Source organism: Protopterus annectens, chromosome 1.part2 (genome assembly GCF_019279795.1).
Source record: "Protopterus annectens isolate FY-2018-M chromosome 1.part2, PAN1.0, whole genome shotgun sequence".
Classification (NCBI taxonomy): Eukaryota; Metazoa; Chordata; order Ceratodontiformes; family Protopteridae; genus Protopterus; species Protopterus annectens.
Window position 1 is genome coordinate 451,576,153 of NC_056727.1, and position 20,833 is coordinate 451,596,985.

General features: G+C 43.9%; 1 protein-coding gene across 1 annotated transcript in view; it reads left to right on the forward strand.

Moving 5' to 3' along the window:
• DTD1 (D-aminoacyl-tRNA deacylase 1) overlaps nucleotides 1–20,833 on the forward strand; it is a 1,026,657-nt gene that overhangs the window by 175,959 nt on the left and 829,865 nt on the right. The window contains exon 3 of the mRNA XM_044057001.1: nucleotides 2,404–2,639. Within this exon, the coding sequence (XP_043912936.1) occupies nucleotides 2,404–2,639 (236 nt within the window). The remainder of the gene's footprint in view (nucleotides 1–2,403; nucleotides 2,640–20,833) is intronic.

Here is a 20,833-nt window from a genome sequence, read left to right on the forward strand (position 1 = left end):
ACCAGGCTCAAAGCCTTGACCCTCTTGTCCCAAACATTCCTCAGATACTACAATACTTAACTGAGATGCTGGACAAAGGACTATCCTTCTCATCCATTAAGATCCACGCCTCTGCCATCTTGGCTCATTACAACACAGATCCTCCTATTTTCTCTCATCCATTGCTAAAGCAGTACCTCAGAGGGGCTAAAAACATAAGACCGCCCCGGAGAGCACCAACACCTACTTAGTACCTCAATTTTGTCTTGTAAAAACTCACTTTACCTCCTTTCGAGCCAGCCAATTCAGCAGAGTTAAAATATGTATAATGGAAAACTGCTCTGCTTCTGGCAATAACCTTAGCACGAAGAGTCTCAGAACTACAGGCACTAATGGCAGTGGAGCATCTCATCATTTTTCATCAAGACAGGGTTTCTTTAAAAACAAACCCTACCTTTATGCCTAAGGTGGTATCCAGTGTGGCTCTTAACCAAATTATTCACTTGCCAACCTTTTATCCAAATCCCCAGAATAAAGGGGAGAGACTTCTACACTTTTTGGACATACACAGACAGTTATGTTTCTACTTGGACAAAGCAAAGACTTTCAGAAAAACTGAACAATTGTTTGTATCGTATGCTGCAGGATCACAGGGAAAGGCTATTTCAAAGCAGACCATTTCAAAGTGGATAGGACACTGTATCCGGTTCTGCTACACACAACATGGGAAACCTGTACCTAGTAATATTAGACCACATTCCACCAGGGCAACTGCCACTTCTACTGCCTACCTTAGAGGAGTACCTACCAAAGATATCTTGGAAGCTACAACTTGGAGTTCAGTGCACACCTTTACCAAGCATTACCACTTGCCTCTTTATTCTAGATCCAGAGCTGGCTTTGCCACTGCAGTGGTGCATGGCCTCATAGCCACACCAAACCCTCTATAGAACCAGCCACCCAGACTCAGCTTTGGGATTCAACCCAAGTGTAATGACTGCAGCAGTCAAACACGATGAACATAGTACAGTTTTGTACCTACCATAAATGTAGATGTTCGAGTGTCTTCACTGCTGCAGTCCTGGTTACCCATCCGCCATCCCCTCTTTCTTACCTGGGTCATATCTATACCTTTCTACACTATACTACCTATGTGGTGTATTTGCTGGTTACTGAAGGTTTTTGTTTTTACATTATTGTATGTTTTATTAGCAATATGTATTGCCTACCTTTTTGGGGGCACCTGACATCTGGGGCAAGAAAAACTGAAGAAAATGGCGTTGGCTGCATCTTATATACCCCTGACGCACTGACGTCAGGGAAGAGGCGACAGCAACTGACGCTGGACCAAGACTTTAGAACTCTGGCCGACTGCGGGACCGCCTGACGGCAGGATAACCCAAGTGTAATGACTGCAGCAGTGAAGACACTCTAACATCTACATTTATGGTAGGTACAAAATTGTACTTTCTTGTTGTCCAGTTCACATGCCTGCACAAACAATATGAAATGTGTACTGCCTGCATAATATAGCCTTTCATTGCTGGAGCATGACTGAACAACTTTATTTTTTTCTTCTGTGCTTTGCATTAGTGTCCCTCATAAGATACAAGAAATTTTACTTCACAGTGTTTGAAAATTTCCAATATGGAGTTCACATTGTGGTCGCAGAAAGGTGCACAGCGCTGTGCTTAATAGATTTTAATTATGGTGCTTCCAAGTTATGTGGATAAGTCACACATGGGCATCTTATAATACACCATAATGAAAATTGTGTATATTCAGTGAAACACCATGTCATTTGAAATGGATACCTTGAAAATGGTGACTGATCCGGAGAAAGATGAATACTAGCTTGAACCTCATTCTACCAATAATCAATTAAAAGCATTTTGCTACACTGCGCAGTTAGTACAGAGGTGTCTAGTTTCAGCTCTGCTCCTGCAACACAGTGTGTCAGTAGGAGCACAGTAACATGTACCTAATTTGAGTGACGGTAGCACTGTGACCACTGCACTGGTTCAGTCACGTTATAGTATCTGTGTACGGTTTGCTTTTAGTAATGATTTTGTTTCATTTAATGTGATGCAGGATGCAATGTGAAACAGTAATACTGACTGTTGGAAAAGTTGACATGTATTCTCATTCTGGCATGGTGCAGAAACTGAATTCACAGCCGTTCCAACACGATTCATTGGGTTAAAGCAATGAATGGGCTATGGTACCTTTATTTAACGTAAAGTCTGTGTGATGCTTTGAGCATGCCTAATTTACCATTTTTGGAAACTGATGCTGCTCATGATGGCTATTAATTAGTAGAGCTATGGTACATATTGTGCTTGCATGCAGGGTGTATTGATTTACATACAGGTTGACTGACATTTTTAAGTTACTCACATAAAAGCACCTTTTTTTTTTCTCCAGGGTTCGGAAGATCCTTAATTTGCGGCTGTTTGAAGATGAGCATAAGAAGCCTTGGTCTAAAAGTGTTATGGATAAGCAGTATGAGGTGCTTTGCATAAGTCAGTTCACACTACAGTGTATCCTGAAAGGGAACAAGCCTGACTACCACATGGCCATGCCTGCTGAGCAGTCTGAGGTGTTTTACAATGAGTTCTTGGAGCACATGAAGAAGAGTTACAAACCAGAACTAATCAAAGGTACAGGCGTTGCTTTCAGTCTGCCTATGTTCTTTTTTTTTCTGCAAGGCACAAAAGAAAATGAGAAAAACATATGCAACAATATTTGATTGTAAAGTCATGCATTATAAATATTAAAATGGAAATGCAGCAAGCATGATTATGTAAGAGAACAAAACAGAACAGCAGAAACAAGTAACAGAAGTTGAGTAGACTGAAGTGAAAATATGCGTATTTAAAGTTGTGGACCTTCATTTACTTCTTGCTTATTGTAACTTTGTTCTGTATTGTGATATCATTTTGTGCTAAAGGACCCTCTTCAAGAGAAATCTTTATGAATGGATGGGTAACAGAAAATTCACCCCGGGGATAACTCCATTGGCTCTACTCGACAGAGGCACTGGGAGCTAAGGTCAGTTGGCTCCTTGCCAGGGTAATCCTATGGCTAGGCTTGTAAAGGCCCCAGGGCCATTAGCCTAGTACACACCTATGAACCTATTATTGGTGACCATCTTCTGAAGGTGCTCATGATGGATCTTTTTCACCCATGGCACCTGCAGCAATCCTACCATCACGCATTCTTCTGTTGATTTATTCTTCATAAAGGTGTGTCTCCTTATCCATCAAGAAAGCTACATATCTTTCACAAGTTTTTGTCTCCTCTATCTAAACTTCATGAGAAGAGTGGCTTCTTTTGATAGCTTCAAAATTAAATTAATGTATCATTGTTCCAGCTCTTTCCCTTCGTGTATGTTTTGCAGTAACCGCTATTTATTAATGGCTCTGACTGTTGTAACCTCAGATTACTGTCTGTCATGATAATTTCCCAGCAGCAGATGTTCTGCGTGTTTCACTGTTGCAGTCATCACAGTTGGGTTATCTGCTTGCAGGTAGCCCTCAGTCGGCCCGAGTACCAAAGACTTAGTATTTCTGCGTCGGATGCTATCGCTCCAGGGCTGATTTCAGGTCATCAGGGGTATAAAAACAGGCAGCTGGCACCATTATATCAGTCTTTCTTGCTGAGGAGCATGAAGCAGAAGCAGTTTGCAAGTGCCTGTCTGCCGCTGCCTGAATTTTCGTTTACGAATTGAATAATTCTGAAATCTTCTAAAGCTAAGTACCCCTTTGGGATCCTTTTTTCTTGCTCTAACCAATGTCAGAAAAAGTTAACGATTGTCTTGCCTGTGGAAAGCTAATACTTCACAGAGATTTTGATTCTTACTGCATCACCTGTTTAGGCCCAGACCATGACTTACCTCGCTGTCGGTTTTGTGCCTTGTTTAACGTCAGAATCATTCGTAGTCGGGCTCTCTTTGTCGCCAAGTTCTTTCTCCCTTGATCTTCGTATTCTGAAATGGCTTCGGTAAGCAACCCGACTACCGATATTCCGAAAAAACTTAGACAGACTGCATAGGTCCAAAGTTGCCGACGACGCTTCCATTAAGCTAGTCGCCAGTCCGCCGGTACTCGGGCACTTTCGCAGCCCCTGATGCCCACTTCACTGGATTCGCAGGCCTCTACTGAGACCCATTCGGAGTCCGGTATACCGCGAGACTCTTTAACTATGGAACCTGCGGATGTCTTTACCTTGGATGGGTCCAGAGCTGCTGAGCTGGCACCGGCATCTGAGGTAGTTCTTCACTCAACTGATGTTCAACTGAAACAGACGACTTTTTTAACCAAAACTGTCGAGTTTCTTAGGCCTAGAGTACGCACTACGCCTAGAAAACCGATGACCAAAGAGCATGCACCTGCTCCTATGCCACAAAAAACAAATGCTTAGAATGGCAGAAGACCTTATTACGCTGATTAGGGGAAGGCAGCCTTCCCCTGTTAAGAGAAAGAGACCAGCCCCTACAGCTTCTACAGACCAGGAGCCCGATGACTCTGACATTTTGGATTTATGAAGACATGCCCTTATCTGCTTATGAGGATTCAGATACAGAGGAATCCACTCCCTCTACCTCCTCTCCAGAGGATTTTTTTTTGGTGAAACCTTGCATACCCTAAGAGAGTATTTCCACTGGGAATGTCAAGACTATCCTCAGTCCAAAAAGAGACTCTGAGAATTCCTAGACTTGCCTCAGCACAGGTCTTTAGCAATACCCCCTGTCCTAGATAATGATTATGTTTTTATTGAATCCAGTCTTACTCCTGACACTTTACCTCCTGCCCCTAGGAAAGCAGACTGGTACGACAGAGTACCTGACACTCACAAATTTATTTTCAAGAATCCTACTGCTAACCCAGAGATCATTTGCCAGGGGCCTAAAGGTATCAAGGCTGCTACAACCAAGAATCCCACCCCTTCTGGCAGGGATTCCAGAGCTTTGGACAGATGTGGTAAGAAGGTATATACCTCTGCAACTCTTGCTATTAAGGCATTGAATTGTCAGTTTCATATGCTGAAGTACCAGCAGCATATTATAGAACTTATTAAACAGGGGGCAACCTTTACAGACTGTGCAGAAAATAAAGAATTGCAGGAGCTTATGCACTCTGCAAGCCAAGTCAGTAAGCATACTTTGCAGTGTGGCTTTGACGCCCTAGAAGCATCTTGCCGGGCAGCAATCACTGGAGATCTGTACTGAGAAGACATGCTTGGCTCAAGGAGCAGACCTTGTCAGACCATGTCAAATCAAAGTTACTTGATGCTGCTTTGAACAAGGACAGTTTGTTTGGCACCAAAGCAGAAAAGGTTCTTAAAAAGATGGAAGAAAAAGCTAAGTCTATGCAGACTGTTAAAGAATTCTTACCAGTGCAACCTCTTGCATTCAGTAGGCATTGCCCTTCCAAATACTGGTCCTTTCCAGCCCCCTCCAGGCCTTCTCAAACCAGACCCAGGGGAAACAGACCACCCAGACTACAGTCTCAGGGTATGCAGAGATCTAAGCAATGGAGTGCCCCCACCCCTAAAGCAGGGAGTGGTAAGCCACCTCCTTACAGAAAAAAACTCACAATAACTTCTTTACTCCACACCCCGGCCATGCCCAATTGCTTTTGCCCCTAGGAGGAAAACTTGCCCTTCATACAAAAAAATTGGATGTCCATCACACCGGATTGGTGGGTCCTCAACATTGTATCCCAAGGGTACAAATTTTATTTCCACTCACTGCCAACCCCAAGCGGGTTTCCAGACCTTCCTCCAAGCCACTGGGCAGAGGATCAAAGCCAAGTAGCTTCCCTGCTCAATATCGGAGCTATTCAGCCAGTTCCAGTAGAACAGAGGGGTCAAGGATTGTAGTCCAGACTCTTCCTGGTACCCAGGAAAGTGGGCTCTTAGCACCCAATCCTGGATCGTTCAGTTCTCAACACCTTCCTGGTGGTACCAAAATTAAAAATTCTTACACTGCAACAGCTTCTTCCTATGCTAGCCAAGGATGCCTGGTTAGTCACCCCAGACTTAAAGGAAGCCTATCTGCACATCCCCATAAGGGAGTCATGCAGGAAGTATCTACATTTCAGGGCAGGATCTATGCATCATCGGTTCTCTGCACTTTCCTTTGGCTTATCTACTGCGCCCAGAGTTTTCACAAAATGCCTGGCTCCAGCCATTGCATACTGCAGGCAGAGAAATAGCCAAATTTTCCTGTACTTGGACGACTGCCTGATTCAGGCGGACAGTCAAGAATTGCTGTTTCAGCACCTCACATTTGTGAAACACCTTCTCACTTTCTTGGGGTACACCATCAATGAAAAGAAATCAAAATTGGTATCCAGACAAAAGATTGTATTCCTGGGAGCAAGCTAGGACACAACATCTCAGATGGCATTCCTCACTTCAGAAAAACAAGTCTATCTTGACACCCTACTTCAAACAAATGACCAACAGAACCCAGCCACCAGAACCCAGCTATCCATAAGAAAAATACTGCAGGCCCTAGGGTTCATGGCCTCATGTATACTGCTAATTCCATATGTAAGACTGCATATGAGGAAACTTCAATGGTACTTAAAAAAATCTTTGGTGCCAACATTCTCAGGACCTGGAAATAGTCATTCCTATCATACCCTGTCTAAGGACAGAGTTCCTTTGGTGGGCAGACGCATGCTACCACAACAAGGGGCTGCCCTTTTCTCAACCCCACGCCGCCCAGACCCTAACCACTGACCCATCAGACTATGCCTGGGGAGCACACATGGATGGCAAATGCATTCAGGGCCACTGGAGCCCAAGTCAAATTCATCTGCACATCAACCAAAAAGAGATGCTAGCTATGCAGAATGCCCTGACAGCTTTCAGATCCCTAGTCTTTCCAGAACAACTGCTAATAAAAACAGACAGCACGACAGTTATGTGGTACATCAACAAGCAGGGGGGAACCCACTCCTACCCACTCTGCAGGTTAACCATGGCCCTGTGGCACACTGCTTTGGACATGCAAGGCTATCTGCAAGCTCATTTCCTGCTAGGCAAACAAAACTCACTGGCAGACGACTTAAGCAGAAATCTCCTAGACCCACACGAGTGGCAATTGGAGCCCAGCACCTTCAAACTTCTGTTTCAGAAATGGGGGACCCCAGAGATGGATCTCTTTGCCTCCCCCTACAACCACCAGCTCAGCAAATTCTGCACCAGGAATCCTCACAGCAGGGCCTGGAAAGTGGATGCCCTGTCTTTTTTCAGTGGGTAAATCTCTCAATCTAAGCCTTTCCCCTTCTGCCCCTTCTGCCAAGAGTATTACTCAAGATAAGACAGGACAGACCAAGGACAATTCTGATTGCCCCAGACTGGCCATGTCAGCACTGGTACCCACTCTTGCGCAGCCTGTCACTGGTGCCACCCTGGCACATACACCAGAATCCAACCCTGCTTTCTTAGCAGGAGGAACAGATTTTGCATCCACAACTGCAAACCCTAAATCTTGCAGCCTGGCATATTCCTTGAATTCTCCCCCAGCAACCCTAAGCAAGCAGGTGCTGGACGTCATTCTTGAAGCCAGAAGACCCAGTACAAGAAATTCCTATGCTTATTAGTGGAAAAGGTTCTGCTCCTGGATTCTGTCTAAAGGAGAGGACACACCTCTGCCCTCCCTGTCTCTAATCCTGGATTACTTAGCAGATCTTCTCCACAAAGGCCTGTCCTTCTCCTCTATTAAGATACATGCCATTTTGGCTCATTACAGCACTGAGCCACCTCTCTTCTCATACCCTGTTATCAAACAGTTCCTGAGAGGGGCAAACAACTTAAGGCCACCAAGGAGAGCACTCACCCCTGCATGGGTCCTTAACTTTGTACTGGAAAAGCTCACGCTTTAAATCTGCTGCGTCCGCAGACTTAAAATTCTTCTCTTGGAAAACAGCCTTGCTTCTGGCCTTCACTTCAGCTAGAAGAGTGTCTGAGCTACAATCACTTATGGCTGTGGAACCCTTCATTATTTTCCATGCTGACAGGGTTTCTTTCAGGACTAACGCTTCCTTCATGCCTAAAGTGGTTTCCAGTGTGGCTCTCAACCAATCCATCCATTTCCCAACTTTCTTCCCTAATCCTCAAAGTAAAGGGGAAGGATCCTGCACTCCTTGGACATGCACAGACAGCTTAGATTTTACCTTAATAGGATGAAGCCTTTCAGAAAATCTGACCATTTACTAGTCAGCTTTGCAACAGGGACAGAGGGCAAGACCATTTCAAAACAAACGATTTCCAAATGGATAGCATATTGCATCCATTTCTGCTACAAGCGCCAACCCCTCAGGGGGTCAGAACACATTCCACTAGGGCAACATCTACCTCTTCAGCACTTCTCAGGGGAGTCCCTACCAGGGACATCCTGGAAGCTGCTACTTGGAGTTCAGTACACACCTTCAAGCATTACCACCTGCCTTTTTTTCTGTTACCTAATTGTTTTCACTGAATAGTGTGCTTTGTGTCTCTCTGCAGTTAGTTCCCCACCCTCCCTGTTCTTGTCTTGGTAGCTCTGGAATTGCCCGCCCCTCCTATAAGTCTGTATTTGAACACTCCTGGGTCCGTCTCATTTGCTCACTTAACAGAGTATAGTGAGATCATATCCTGAGTCTAGTGTTCACTCTACTTAATTCAGAGAGAAGATTTGAGAAGGCCAATCTGCTTAGGTTCTTCTTTCCACTCTCAATGTACTTTACTAACAAAAAAAAAAAATTGGATGGATGGAATGGTAAAATTGCACTTTAGTAATCTGCTTTTACTGTATTTGTGTTTCCTCCTACTTTATTTTGCTTTTGCCTCTTCTTAAAAGTACTCAATTATATGTATTACTGTTTGGTAGTAGCCTGATTAAATTGTAACTGTTATTCTAAGTCTTTTGGTTTAAACACTTGGGCTTCATACCGGTTGTTTTACATTAAGAAGGTTTGTGGTCTGCAGTGTTGTGGCAGGACAGGTAGCTTACATCCTTCTAAGCTGGGAATTGCTGATTGAAGGCTAAATGTCTGCTATTCTAAAAGTGTATTAGTTCTGGTTTAAGCACTTGGACTTCATGCCAGATGTTCTTCATGTTTCACTGTTGCAGTCATTACAATTGGGTAATCTGCTGGCAGGTTGCCCTCAGTCGGCCTGATTAACAGTCTTGGGTCCTGCATCCCTTCTTCCATGACGTCAGGTCATCAGGGGTATAAAACATGAAGCTGACGCCATTACATCTGTCTTTCTTGCCGCGCGGTGCCCGAAGCAGAAGCAGTTCGCAAGTGCTGGTCGGCCGACTCCTTAAATTTTTGTTTTTGAGTTTCAGAACCGAAGCCTTCAACTAAAAATCCAAGTACCCCGTTAGGGAAAATTTTTCTTGCTCCTTACCGATGTCAGTAAAAGTTAATAATTGCATTACTTGTGGGAAGCAAATACCTCATAAGGATTTTCATTTGTACTGTATTTCTTACCTAGGCCCTGACCACAACGTACCTTGCTGTTGGTTTTGTGCTAAATTTAATCAACATACTATTAAACGTCGGTATATATTTGCTTCTAAATATATTTGCTTCTAAATATTTTGGCTCACGCTTTAATTATCCAGAAATGTCGTCGATTAGCAATCAGACTACCGGAATACCTAAAAAACGCAAAGAAAAAGACAGAGACAGGCCGTCGAGGTCCAAAACTGACGACGACGCTTCTCCTAAGCCAGTCGCCAGTTCGCCGGTACTCAGTGAGGCGCTTTCGCAGCCCCTGATACCCGCTACTTCTGACTCGCAGGCCTCTGCTGAGACCCATTCGGAGTCCGGTATGCCGTGAGATGCTTCAATTATGGAACCCGTGGATGTCTCTACCTTAGATGGGTCCAGAGCCGCTGTGCAGGCACCAGCTTCTGAGGGTGTTTTCAGGCCTACAGATTTGTATATTAGACCAACGCCATCTTCAAAACTAAGGCCAAAATCTAAATCTATGTCTAAAAAACCAACGCCTGGGCCACATGTGCAGGCCCCTATACCTAAAAAACAAATGATCAAAATGGCTGAAGATTTAATTACTCTGATCAGGAGTAGCCAACCCCACCCCACCCTTTCTAAGAGGCGTAGGCAAGACATTGATTATGAATCTTCTGAACAGGATTCTATTTCTTCTGACTCTTCTAAAGAGCAGGATTTGTCTATACCTACTTATGAGGACTCTGATGCAGAAGATTCCATTCCTTCTGCTTCTCCCCCTGAGGGTTTTTCTTTTGGGGAAACTTTACATACCTTAAGGGAACATTTCCACCGGGAAAGTCAGGATTTCTTTGAATCTAAAAAGAGACTTAGGGATTTTCTTCTTCTTCCTCAGCATAGGCCTTTGGCTATTCCTCCTGTTCTAGACATTGTTGATGATATTTTTTCAGAATCTAGTATGGCTCCTGATTCTCTGCCTCCGGCTCCTTGTAAGCCAGACAGATACTACAGGGTTCCTGACTTCCACAAATTCCTTTTCAAAAGTCCTATTGCAGATCCTGAAACAATTTCTTAGGGTCCCAAGGGCATGAAGGCCTCTACTGTTAACAATCCTACCCCTTCTGATAGAGATTCCAGGGCACTGGATTGATGGGGTAAGAAGGTTTTCACTTCTGCAACCTTGGCAATCAGGGCTTTAAACTGTCAATTTCATATGCTTAAATATCAGCAGCATATCATGGGTCTGCTTAAACAGAAAATGATGTTAATTTCTGACTGTGTGGAAAATAAAGATTTACAGGATTTAGCACTGGCCTACTAAGAACTGGTCTTTTCCAGTTCCTTCGAGAGCCACTCAAGGCAAACCCAGACATTCCAAAGGCTCCAGGTTTCAGCCACAAGGGACTTTTAGAACAAAACAGTGGGGTGCCTCCTCCTCCAAATCTGGAAACAACAAGGCACCTCCCTATGGTAAGCAGTCTCAATGACTTCCCTCTTACCAAGCACTTACCTTTTAGCCGCCCCTTTGGGGGGGGAACTGGCACTTCATGCAAGAAACTGGCAACTTATAACCCAGGACAAATGGGTTTTAAATATAGTATCCCAAGGATACAGATTTCATTTCCACACGTTGCTAATCCCAAACGGATGGCCAGAGCTGCCCCCAAATCAGTGGGCAAAGGCCCCGAAACAAGTACGGTCTCTCATAAACATGGGAGCTATTGAACCAGTCCCAGAAGAGAAAAAGGGACAAGGTTTCTATTCAAGACTTTTCCTGGTACCCAGAAAAGACAAGTCACGGCGGCCAATTCTGGACTTATCTACTCTAAACACATTTCTGGACATTTCAAAATTCAAGATGCTGACTCTTCAACAGTTACTTCCTATGCTAGGCAAAGATGCCTGGTTGGTAGCTCTAGACTTAAGAGGCTTACCTGCATATCCCAATCAGGGAATCTTGCAGAAGATACCTCCGCTTCAAAGCAGGCTATTTGCATTACCAGTTCTCTGCACTGCCCTTTAGCTTAACTACTGCGCCCAGGGTCTTCACAAAGTGTCTGGCTCCAGTAATTGCATTTTGCAGGCAAAGAAATATTCAAATTTATCCATACCCAGACAATTGTCTAATTCAGGCAGAAAACAGGGACATTCTTCAAAAACATCTGGCGTTTGTAAAAAGGGTTCTAACTTGTCTAGGGTACACCATAAACTAAAAGAAAACACAGCTGGTACCCTCTCAAAAAATTACATTCCTGGGTGCAAGCTTGAATACAACTGCCCAGATGGCTTACCTTACGCCAGAAAAGCAAATTCATTTGGCAACTTACTTCAAACAAGTGGCCACAAAACCCTGCTATCTTCAAGACAAATTCTGCAATCCTTGGGGTTTATGGCCTCCTGCATTCTTCTAATTCCATATGCAAGACTGCATATGAGGAAACTTCAGTGGTACATAGAGTTTATGGAGTCAATATTGTCACAGCCAGGAAACAATGATTCCTATCATACCTTGCCTGCAACTAGAATTCCTATGGTGGGCAGAGGCCTGCCACCAAAACAAGAGACTACCATTCACTCCACCCCTTGCCACCCAAACCTTAACTACAGATGCATCAGACTATGCTTGGGGGGCCTCATCTGGTGGGGAAGTGCATTCAGGGCAAATGGAGTCCAAATCAAATGCACCTTCATATCAATCAAAAAGAGATGCTAGCTATACAGTATGCACTGACAGCCTTCAAGGACTACCTTCATCTGGGACAATTACTGATAAAGACAGACAACACCACAGTTATGTGGTACATAAACAAGCAGGGGGGTACACACTCCTACCCCCTTTGCAGACTAGCCATGGCATTGTGGAACACGGCCTTGACCTACCATATACAACTACAAGCTCAATTCCTGCCAGGAAAGCTGAATACTCTGGCAGATGAACTAAGCAGAAGTATCATGGGCCCACACGAATGGAAACTGGAACCATGGATTTTCAACATGTTGACACGTAAATGGGGGAGTCCGGACATAGATCTTTATGCCTCACCCCAGAACTGCCAGTTGGACAAATTCTGCACAAGAACTCATCACAAAAAAGCCTGGAAAGTGGATGCTCTATCAGTCTATGCTTTTCCACCTCTGCCTCTGCACTCCAAAGTTCTACTAAAAGTCACACAGGACAAACCAAAAATGATTTTGATTGCTCCAGACTGGCCTCGCCAACACTGGTACCCACTCATGCACAAGGTGTCACACCTTCCACCGTGGCACCTGCCTCAAACACCTTACTTACTGTCTCAGCAGAACAACCAAATTCTGCACACTCGGCTCCAAACTTTGAATCTTGCAGTGTGGCTAATCACCTAAATTCACCATTAGCATCCCTCAGCAAACCTGTGATGGATGCCATTTTGGAGGCAAGAAGGCCTAGTACTAGAAAATGTTATGCTGACAAATAGAAAAGACTCTGTGCCTGGAATCAATCACAAGGGATAAGCACAACAGTGCCCAATATTCCTCAGATTTTACAATACTTAACAGAGATTCTTCACAAGGGCCTGTCCTTTTCTTCCATAAAAATCCATGCCTCAGCCATTTCAGCTAATTACAACACAGAACCTCCCCTCTTCTCTCATCCTCTGCTAAAGCAGTATCTCAGAGGGGCAAAAAACGTAAGACCAACCAGGAGAGCTCCAACCCCTGTCTGGGACCTCAATTTTGTGTTGGAAAAACTCACTCTCACGCCTTTCGAGCCAGCTGCTACTGCAGACTTAACATTTCTCTCTTGGAAAACAGCTTTCCTTTTAGCAGTCACTTCAGCTAGAAGGATTTCCGATTTACAGGCTCTTATGGCAGTGGAGCCTTTCATTATTTTTCATGCGGACAGGGTGTCTCTCAGGACCAATCCATCCTTCATGCCTAAGGTGGTATCCAGTGTGGCTCTTAATCAGACCATTCATTTGCCAACTTTCTTTCCCAATCCACAGAACAAAGGGGAGCGGATTCTGCATTCATTGGATGTACACAGACAACTTAGATTTTACTTAAACAGGACAAAATCTCTAAGAAAATCTGAACAACTACTGGTGGCATTTGCTGTAGGGGCAGAGGGAAAGGCTATTTAAAAGCAGACTATTTCCAAATGGATAAGCCAGTATTTGTTTCTGCTACATGCACCATGGTAAAATTATCCCCCAGGGGATCAGATCTCATTCTGCCGGGGCTGCATTTATTTCTACAGCCTTTCTCAGAGGTGTTCCTACCAGAGACATTCTAGAAGCTGCTACCTGGAGCTCAGTTCATATGTTCACCAAACATTACCATTTACCTTTCTTCTCCAAATCCAGAGCTGGCTTTGCCACTGCTGTCCTGCAGGGCCTTATAGCTGGTCCTAATGCTGTATAAATCCATCCTCCCAACCATAGCTTTGGGAATCTACCCAAATGTAATGACTGCAACAGTGAAACATGAAGAACACAGTACAGTTGTGTACACTTACCATAAATGTAGATGCTTGAGTGTATTCACTGTTGCAGTCCTGGTTACCCTCCCTCCAACCCCCTGTTTTTCTCTTTCTATACCTCTACTTTCCTTTACTTTACTTAAAAGCCTTTTTGGTGTATTTGCTTTTGTTTGGAGGTATATTTTTGTGTTTTTAATTACTTAAATATTTGGCTCCCCATTTGGGGGGCACCTGACACCTGGGGCAAGAAAAACTGATGTAATGGCGTCGGCTGCATGTTTTATACCCCTGACGACCTGACATCATGGAAGAAGGGTCAGCAACCGACGCAGGACCCAAGACTTTGTTAATCAGGCCGGCTGAGGGCAACCTGCCAGCAGATTACCCAAATGCAATGACTGCAACAGTGAATACACTCGAACATCTACATTTATGGTAAGTGTACACAACTGTACTTTATTCTGCATTAAGAAGGTTTGTGGTCTGCACTCTTGTGGGAGGAAAGGCTGGATATTTGAACTGTTTCTTTCTGAAATTGGTGCGCCTTGTTGCTGTAGCATAGACAAGATTCATGCCTGCTGAATCTAGCTTTGTTTGTATAACTTGAACATTGTTCCAGGCCATCTTTTTTGGAGAAGGGTCCCCTGCACCCTAGTGGCAGGAGTGTGCAGTTAGAACTTGTCTGATTGAAGACTGCTGGAACAGGGCTCAGTTTTGAATTTTTTTCTGGTTAATTGGGTAACTTGTTTAAATCAGTTTGTTCATTTTCTATTGTTTTATATATACACACATATATATATATATATATATATATATATATATATATATATATAAATTCCACTTTATTCATTTGCTTTTACTGTATTTGTGTTTCTTCCTACTTTACTACTAGGGGCATTGACTACAACTCTGATATGAGATGTATAACAATAAGTATCCTTTTCTGTGCATTTAAAGTGTTTTTTTTATTTTATCTGCTTTATTTTCTGTAAAAAAAAACATGCTTGTTCCCCGCCTTTCAAAGCTAGTGTAGTCCAGTTTTCAGGTTACTGCTGAATTCAGGGCTGTGTTACAAATCTCTGTGTTTGTCCATATCTTACTTGGATAGAAGGAAGTTTCTCTGTTCATCTGTGAGAGAGGGGGGCTTTGATCAGCCTATCTGTCCCTGGAGGAGTGGTTTCAGCTCAGAAATTAGTAGTTTATTGGCCATTTCGGGCTAATTTCTATCTCTTTCATTTCCCTGCTATAAAAACCGCATTTGCCCAGTTTTGCACGCCAAACAGCACCATTTAGCTAGGGCATAAGTATTCCCGGCTCCACAAAGTCTCCTATTCAATTTTTTCCTTGGAACTAGACAAACTTTCAACTTAAGCGCTCAAGCCATTCATTTCTCAGCCCGGCACTTGCTCAAAACTCATAGCAAGCAGTTATAAACCCTAGCACTAGATCCCCCCTATACTGTACAGAAAGATAAGGCTCTCTGTTTGACCTTACCAGCCATTCAAGTAAAACAGTTCACTGTACCTATCCAGGCATGTCCAAAGGGCAGTTTCAGGTGTACTCTCCAGTCCATCTGGTGAATCTGGGCATTTTGAGGCAATGTTACAACTGCCTCATGTACACAGACAACCCTCTCCTCTTACCACCAAACACTAATACATGTGAGAGATGCAATTATACAGACAAAACTGGAGGCTAAGCTGTCTCAACCCAAGACTGGACCAGACAGTCAAGAGGAGAAGGGAAATATTTGCATCACACCACCAGTCTCACATAGACCCATTAAACCAGCACCGGCAAAAAAAACACATAAATACACGAAAACATACTCGGAGGCTCTAAATAAAAATCTGCAAAAGCAATAGAGACCTCCAAAGCAGACATCCAAGCAACATCCACCCCCAAACACAAACCATGAAACACATACTTCACAAAATCAGTGTGCCACGCAATCACAGCCCTTAAGGCAAAATAACATGTCCAGCATACTAGTAATAGGTGACTCTATAGTCAGGCACACCGATGTCCCACTCACTAGGCTGAATAAGGAGAAGGTTACTGTTAGCTGCCTGTCAGGTGCCAGGATCCTCCACAGAACACAAGCACTCGGGTCACTCCAGAACAAGTACAAATACTACTCTTTCATTCTCCATGTCGGTGTGAATGACCTGAGCCATACCTCCTTGGACTACATGAAAACATTTCTGCTGTCACTCAAAGGGGATCCAGTGTCTGTCTGCCTGGGATGACATGCTCGACAAGCCACGCTGCTTTGCTAGAGACGGCTTGCACCCGTCACCCTTAGGCTTTCAAATACTGGCCAAGGCTCTTGCCACCCCATAGTGGTTTTTTAGGCAAGGTTCAAAAGACAACCCCACTGCCGTAAATAGCACAAGTAACAAAAAAACTGAGGGTAATGCTACTCAATGCCAGAAGTCTAAACTTCAAAATGCACGCACTCGAGGCACTTCTCAGTATGGAGAAAATCGATATATGTGCAGTAACAGAAACCTGGTTTAAGGCTCTGGAGAGCACCCCAGCACTTCCAGGCTACAACTCATACCATACATTTCGGCCACAGAACCCAGACCTAAATACAAAAGGCAGGGGCGTATCCATATTCATCAAGGATACCCACACCTCCATGTTAGTGGCACAGCACGATGCTTCAGAGATCATCCACGTGCAACTAACACTGGGCAAAACTGCAATTCAAATTGTAGCTTGCTACAGATCACTTACCATGTCCCAGGACCCCCTTTCCGCATTTCTGGAAACACTGGGAAACATGAAGGTCCTACCAAACACCCTAATATTGGGTGATTTCAATTACCCAAACATTAACTGGGAGAACTACTCCAGTACTAACTCCCTTGTCTAACATTTTCTAGAATTTATAAACTCAAACGCCCTGGATCAACTGGCCAACACTCGCACCAGAGGTGACAACATATTGGACCTAGTCATCGCCAACATGTGTGACCGATGTTCCACACCGGAGGTCAACCCCTCACTGGGTAGATCTGACCATAAACAAATCACTTTGGATATCCACATTCCAACCCCACCCCCGGACAAGGAAACCACCATGAAAAACATTTCAAAAGCAAACTTCACGTTACTTAAGACCGAGGTGGAAAGTTTCAAAGCCCCCATGCTAAAGGATAACACTGTCCAAGCTGCAAAGTCCTTTACTAATGCATTCTACGGGCACCTACAAGAATGCATGGATCGTGCTATCCCAAGCAAAACTAAGACTCACTCCTCCAAGAAAAGGAAACCAGTCTAATGGACCCCTGCCATGAACAGACTATACAATAGAAGGAGGAAACTAGTACAGAAGAGAGTAAAATCCTAAGAAGGGAAGACATCCGTGATCGGTATCAGCAAGAAACTACGATCCCTCATAAAATCATCCAAGGCAAGCTTCGAAAGAAAAATTGCCAAAGACTCCAAAGATAACCACAAGGCATTCTTTAGCTATGTCAAGAATTTAAGTGGCAATGCTCAGATCTGCTCAGAGTTAGTGCAGAATGGCACAAAATAAACTGAACTGACCAAGATCGCCAACATCCTGGCAGACAGATTCCGTGCAAACTTCACCCCCAAAATGGGCCTATAACCATACCAGAAGAATGTAGAGCCCCTGAAATCAGACACTCAGGTTAAAACAGCCCTCTCCAAAGCCAAAAACACAGCATCATTGGGACCAGACGTTGTCCCAGGCTGCATCCTACACAAGCTCAAAGACGAACTAACCCCTCACCTAAACACACTGTTCAAACTCAGCCTCTCCACAGGCTACGTACCCATAGAGTGGCGCACAGCAATGGTTATTCCACTCCACAAAGGTGGAGCCACAACAGACACCGGGAATTATCGCCCTATAAGCCTGACTAGATTGGTCTGCAAGGCTATAGAGCATATCATCATGGAACTCATTAACAGAGACATTGGGAACCTCCAAACACTGGACCCTACCCAGTTCTGGTTTGTTAAGGGCAGATCATGACTCCTAAACCTGGTGGACTTCTTTGAGACAGTTACCAAGGCTATAGACTAGGGAAAGGTGGTAAACACAGCCTACCTAGATCTCGCAAAGGCCTTTGACACCATTCCCCATTCTGGTATTATAGACAAGCTCACCAGCCTGAACATAAACCCTTGCGTCACAAGATGGGTTGCTAACTGGCTCATGGACAGAACCCACATGGTGAGAGTTGCGGGAGCTAGGTCCGACTCTTAAGTTACAAGTGGCATTCCCCAGGGCTCAGTCCTAGGACCCCTCCTGTTCGACATATACTTCTCAGAGGTACAGGCAAGCACAGGAGGACTATGGCTGACCAAGTTCGCAGACGACTGCAAACTAGGGCTGTAATTGACTCTCCAGCTGACAGACATCCTCCAAAAGGGTCTCACTGAGATGGATACCTGGTGTCAAAATCATGGCCTCAAACTAAATGCCAGAAAGTGCATAGTCATCCCCTTTGGAAAAAACAAAGTACCCACAAACTACTACATAGGTGGTAGTCTCCTAAATACGGAAGACATAGTAAGGGATCTGGGGACTCAAGTAGATAGTAATCTCTCCTTTGATAATCACATTGCCAATGTGGTTAGAAAATCCTTCTGTGTGCCCACCTAATCACAAAAGGGTTCGCATCCAGATCAAAAGAGGTCATTGTGCCTCTCTACTCATCACTCATCAGACCCATCATAGAGTACAATGCCCCATTTGGGATGTACCTTACAAGATGCATGCAACAGCTGGAAAGACCACAGAAGTACCTCACCAAGAGGATCACTGGCCTCAAACAGATGCCCTATGCAGCTCGACTGAAGAAACTCCAGCTGTACTCTGTTGCATACCCCCTATTCAGAGGTGAGCTCTGCCTGACATACAAGGCTATGTTAAACCCAGAATTGATGGACATGCTCCACCTAAAGAAAACCATATCCCCTCGAGCCACACGCTCTAGGGATCTAAACTTCGCCACAACAATAAATAGGATGTGCTGGGGGGATAGAGTCCTGTCCCAGAGACTTCCCATGCTTTGGAACTAGATTCTAGTCTACATTAGGCAGAGCTCCTCGCTAACACTCTTCAAGAGAAACCTTGACGAGTGGATGGGAAACAGAAAGTTTACCACGGGGATCACTTCAGTGGCTGTGCTGGACAGAGGCACAGGGAATTAATCTAAGGGGATGGCGAAAGTCAACACATTCTGGCTAGGCTTATAAATGCCTTCGGGCAGATAGCCTAGTACCTACCTATGAACCTATCTTTTCCAAATCCAGGGTAGGTTTTGCAACAGCAGTTCTGCAAGGCAAACTAGCCAGCCCTAACTCTTCTTGACTGCCTCCACTCTTCTTCAGCTTTGGGAATCCACCCAAGTGAGATGACTGCAACAGTGAAACACAAAGAACATAGTACAGTTGTGTACACTTACCATAAATGTAGATGTTCTAGTGTATTCACTGTTGCAGTCCTGGTTTCCCTCCCTCCAGCCCCCTGTTTTTTTTCTCTCTCTCTCTTCTCTCTGTGGCTATTACTCAACCCTTTCAGGGGTATTGGTATTTACTTTTTACTGGTGGTGTTTTCCCCACCATAACTTGGCTCCTGACATTTGGGGCAAGAAAAACTGATATAATGGTGTCGGCTGCCTGTTTTTATACCCCTGACAACCTGAAGTCGGTCCTTGAGCGACAGAATCCGGCGCAGAAATACTAAGTCTCTGGTATTCGGGCCGACTGAGGGCTACCTGCAGGCAGATAACCCAAGTGTGATGTCTGCAACAGTGAATACACTCGAACATCTGCATTCATGGTAAGTGTACACAGCTGTACTTTCTGTGTACAGTTGCCTAAAGTTTCTGATTGTATTGTCATTTCCTTGCTGCCTGACACACTCACTAATTTTGAATTGTCTAAGGACTCCTAGTTTGCCTTCACAGCTGCCTGACTAGATGGCAAGAGGTCATCAGGTGGGGCATCCCTTTTCTGTGCCTTATGGATGCCATTTTGGAATCCCTTTTTCTTTTTTCCTTCTTTACAGTGAGCCTGTATATCATTGCAGTAAATTCTTTGAGTATACAGGAGCAGTGAAATCATGATCCTTTTTTTTTCTATAATGTGAAGAATGCATATTTTTTTCTTGGATCCCGGTTATGGGACAGCTGTATGTAATTGTATACAAGGATCATTGGTGATGCTGCTGTTCTCCATCCAGTCTCTACTGTTATACTTTAGCAAAAGTGATTTCTTAAAGAAAGTACCCGGTGATCACCTTTTATCCAGCTCCACCCTCTGCAGTTCTTTCTTGCTATTGGCATAGTCCAGCTGGCAACACTTCCCACCTGTGATGCCTCCCCAAAAACTTAAAAATATGTAATTAAATATTAATTAAATGTGTAATATTTAATAAATATGAATTAAATATTTAATATAAAAATCCTTAAAATATGCCTAGGTAGGACCTGTGTAGGAGTTGCCTTGGTTGTCTGGGGAAGGAGCAGGGATGCAGCCAAAAATATGCATTTTGTACTCAAACCTAATGTTGCTGCCACCACTCCCCATCTTTTAAAAATGTACCTAATACACAAAATGTTGCCCCACTGAACCTAAAAAAAGTACCCATTACATTTGACGTTTACAATTTATAACTATAAAAAGACTGTTTTTAAAAGTATATTCCTATCACAAGAATGTAGCATGTTTTGTGTAGCTCTAAACATTGGACTTTTAGCCAGTTCTAAATATTCTGTGTTCTTTAGTCCATAATGTTTCTGAGAGATGTTTAGAAAAAGAAAACATACTCAAATAGTACACTGAGTATTCCTAGCTACACCCATGAGAAGGGGCACACTAGGCAGTGTTGTTTCAAGTGCCAAACCGTCAAGACTAATCATTTATCAGAGCT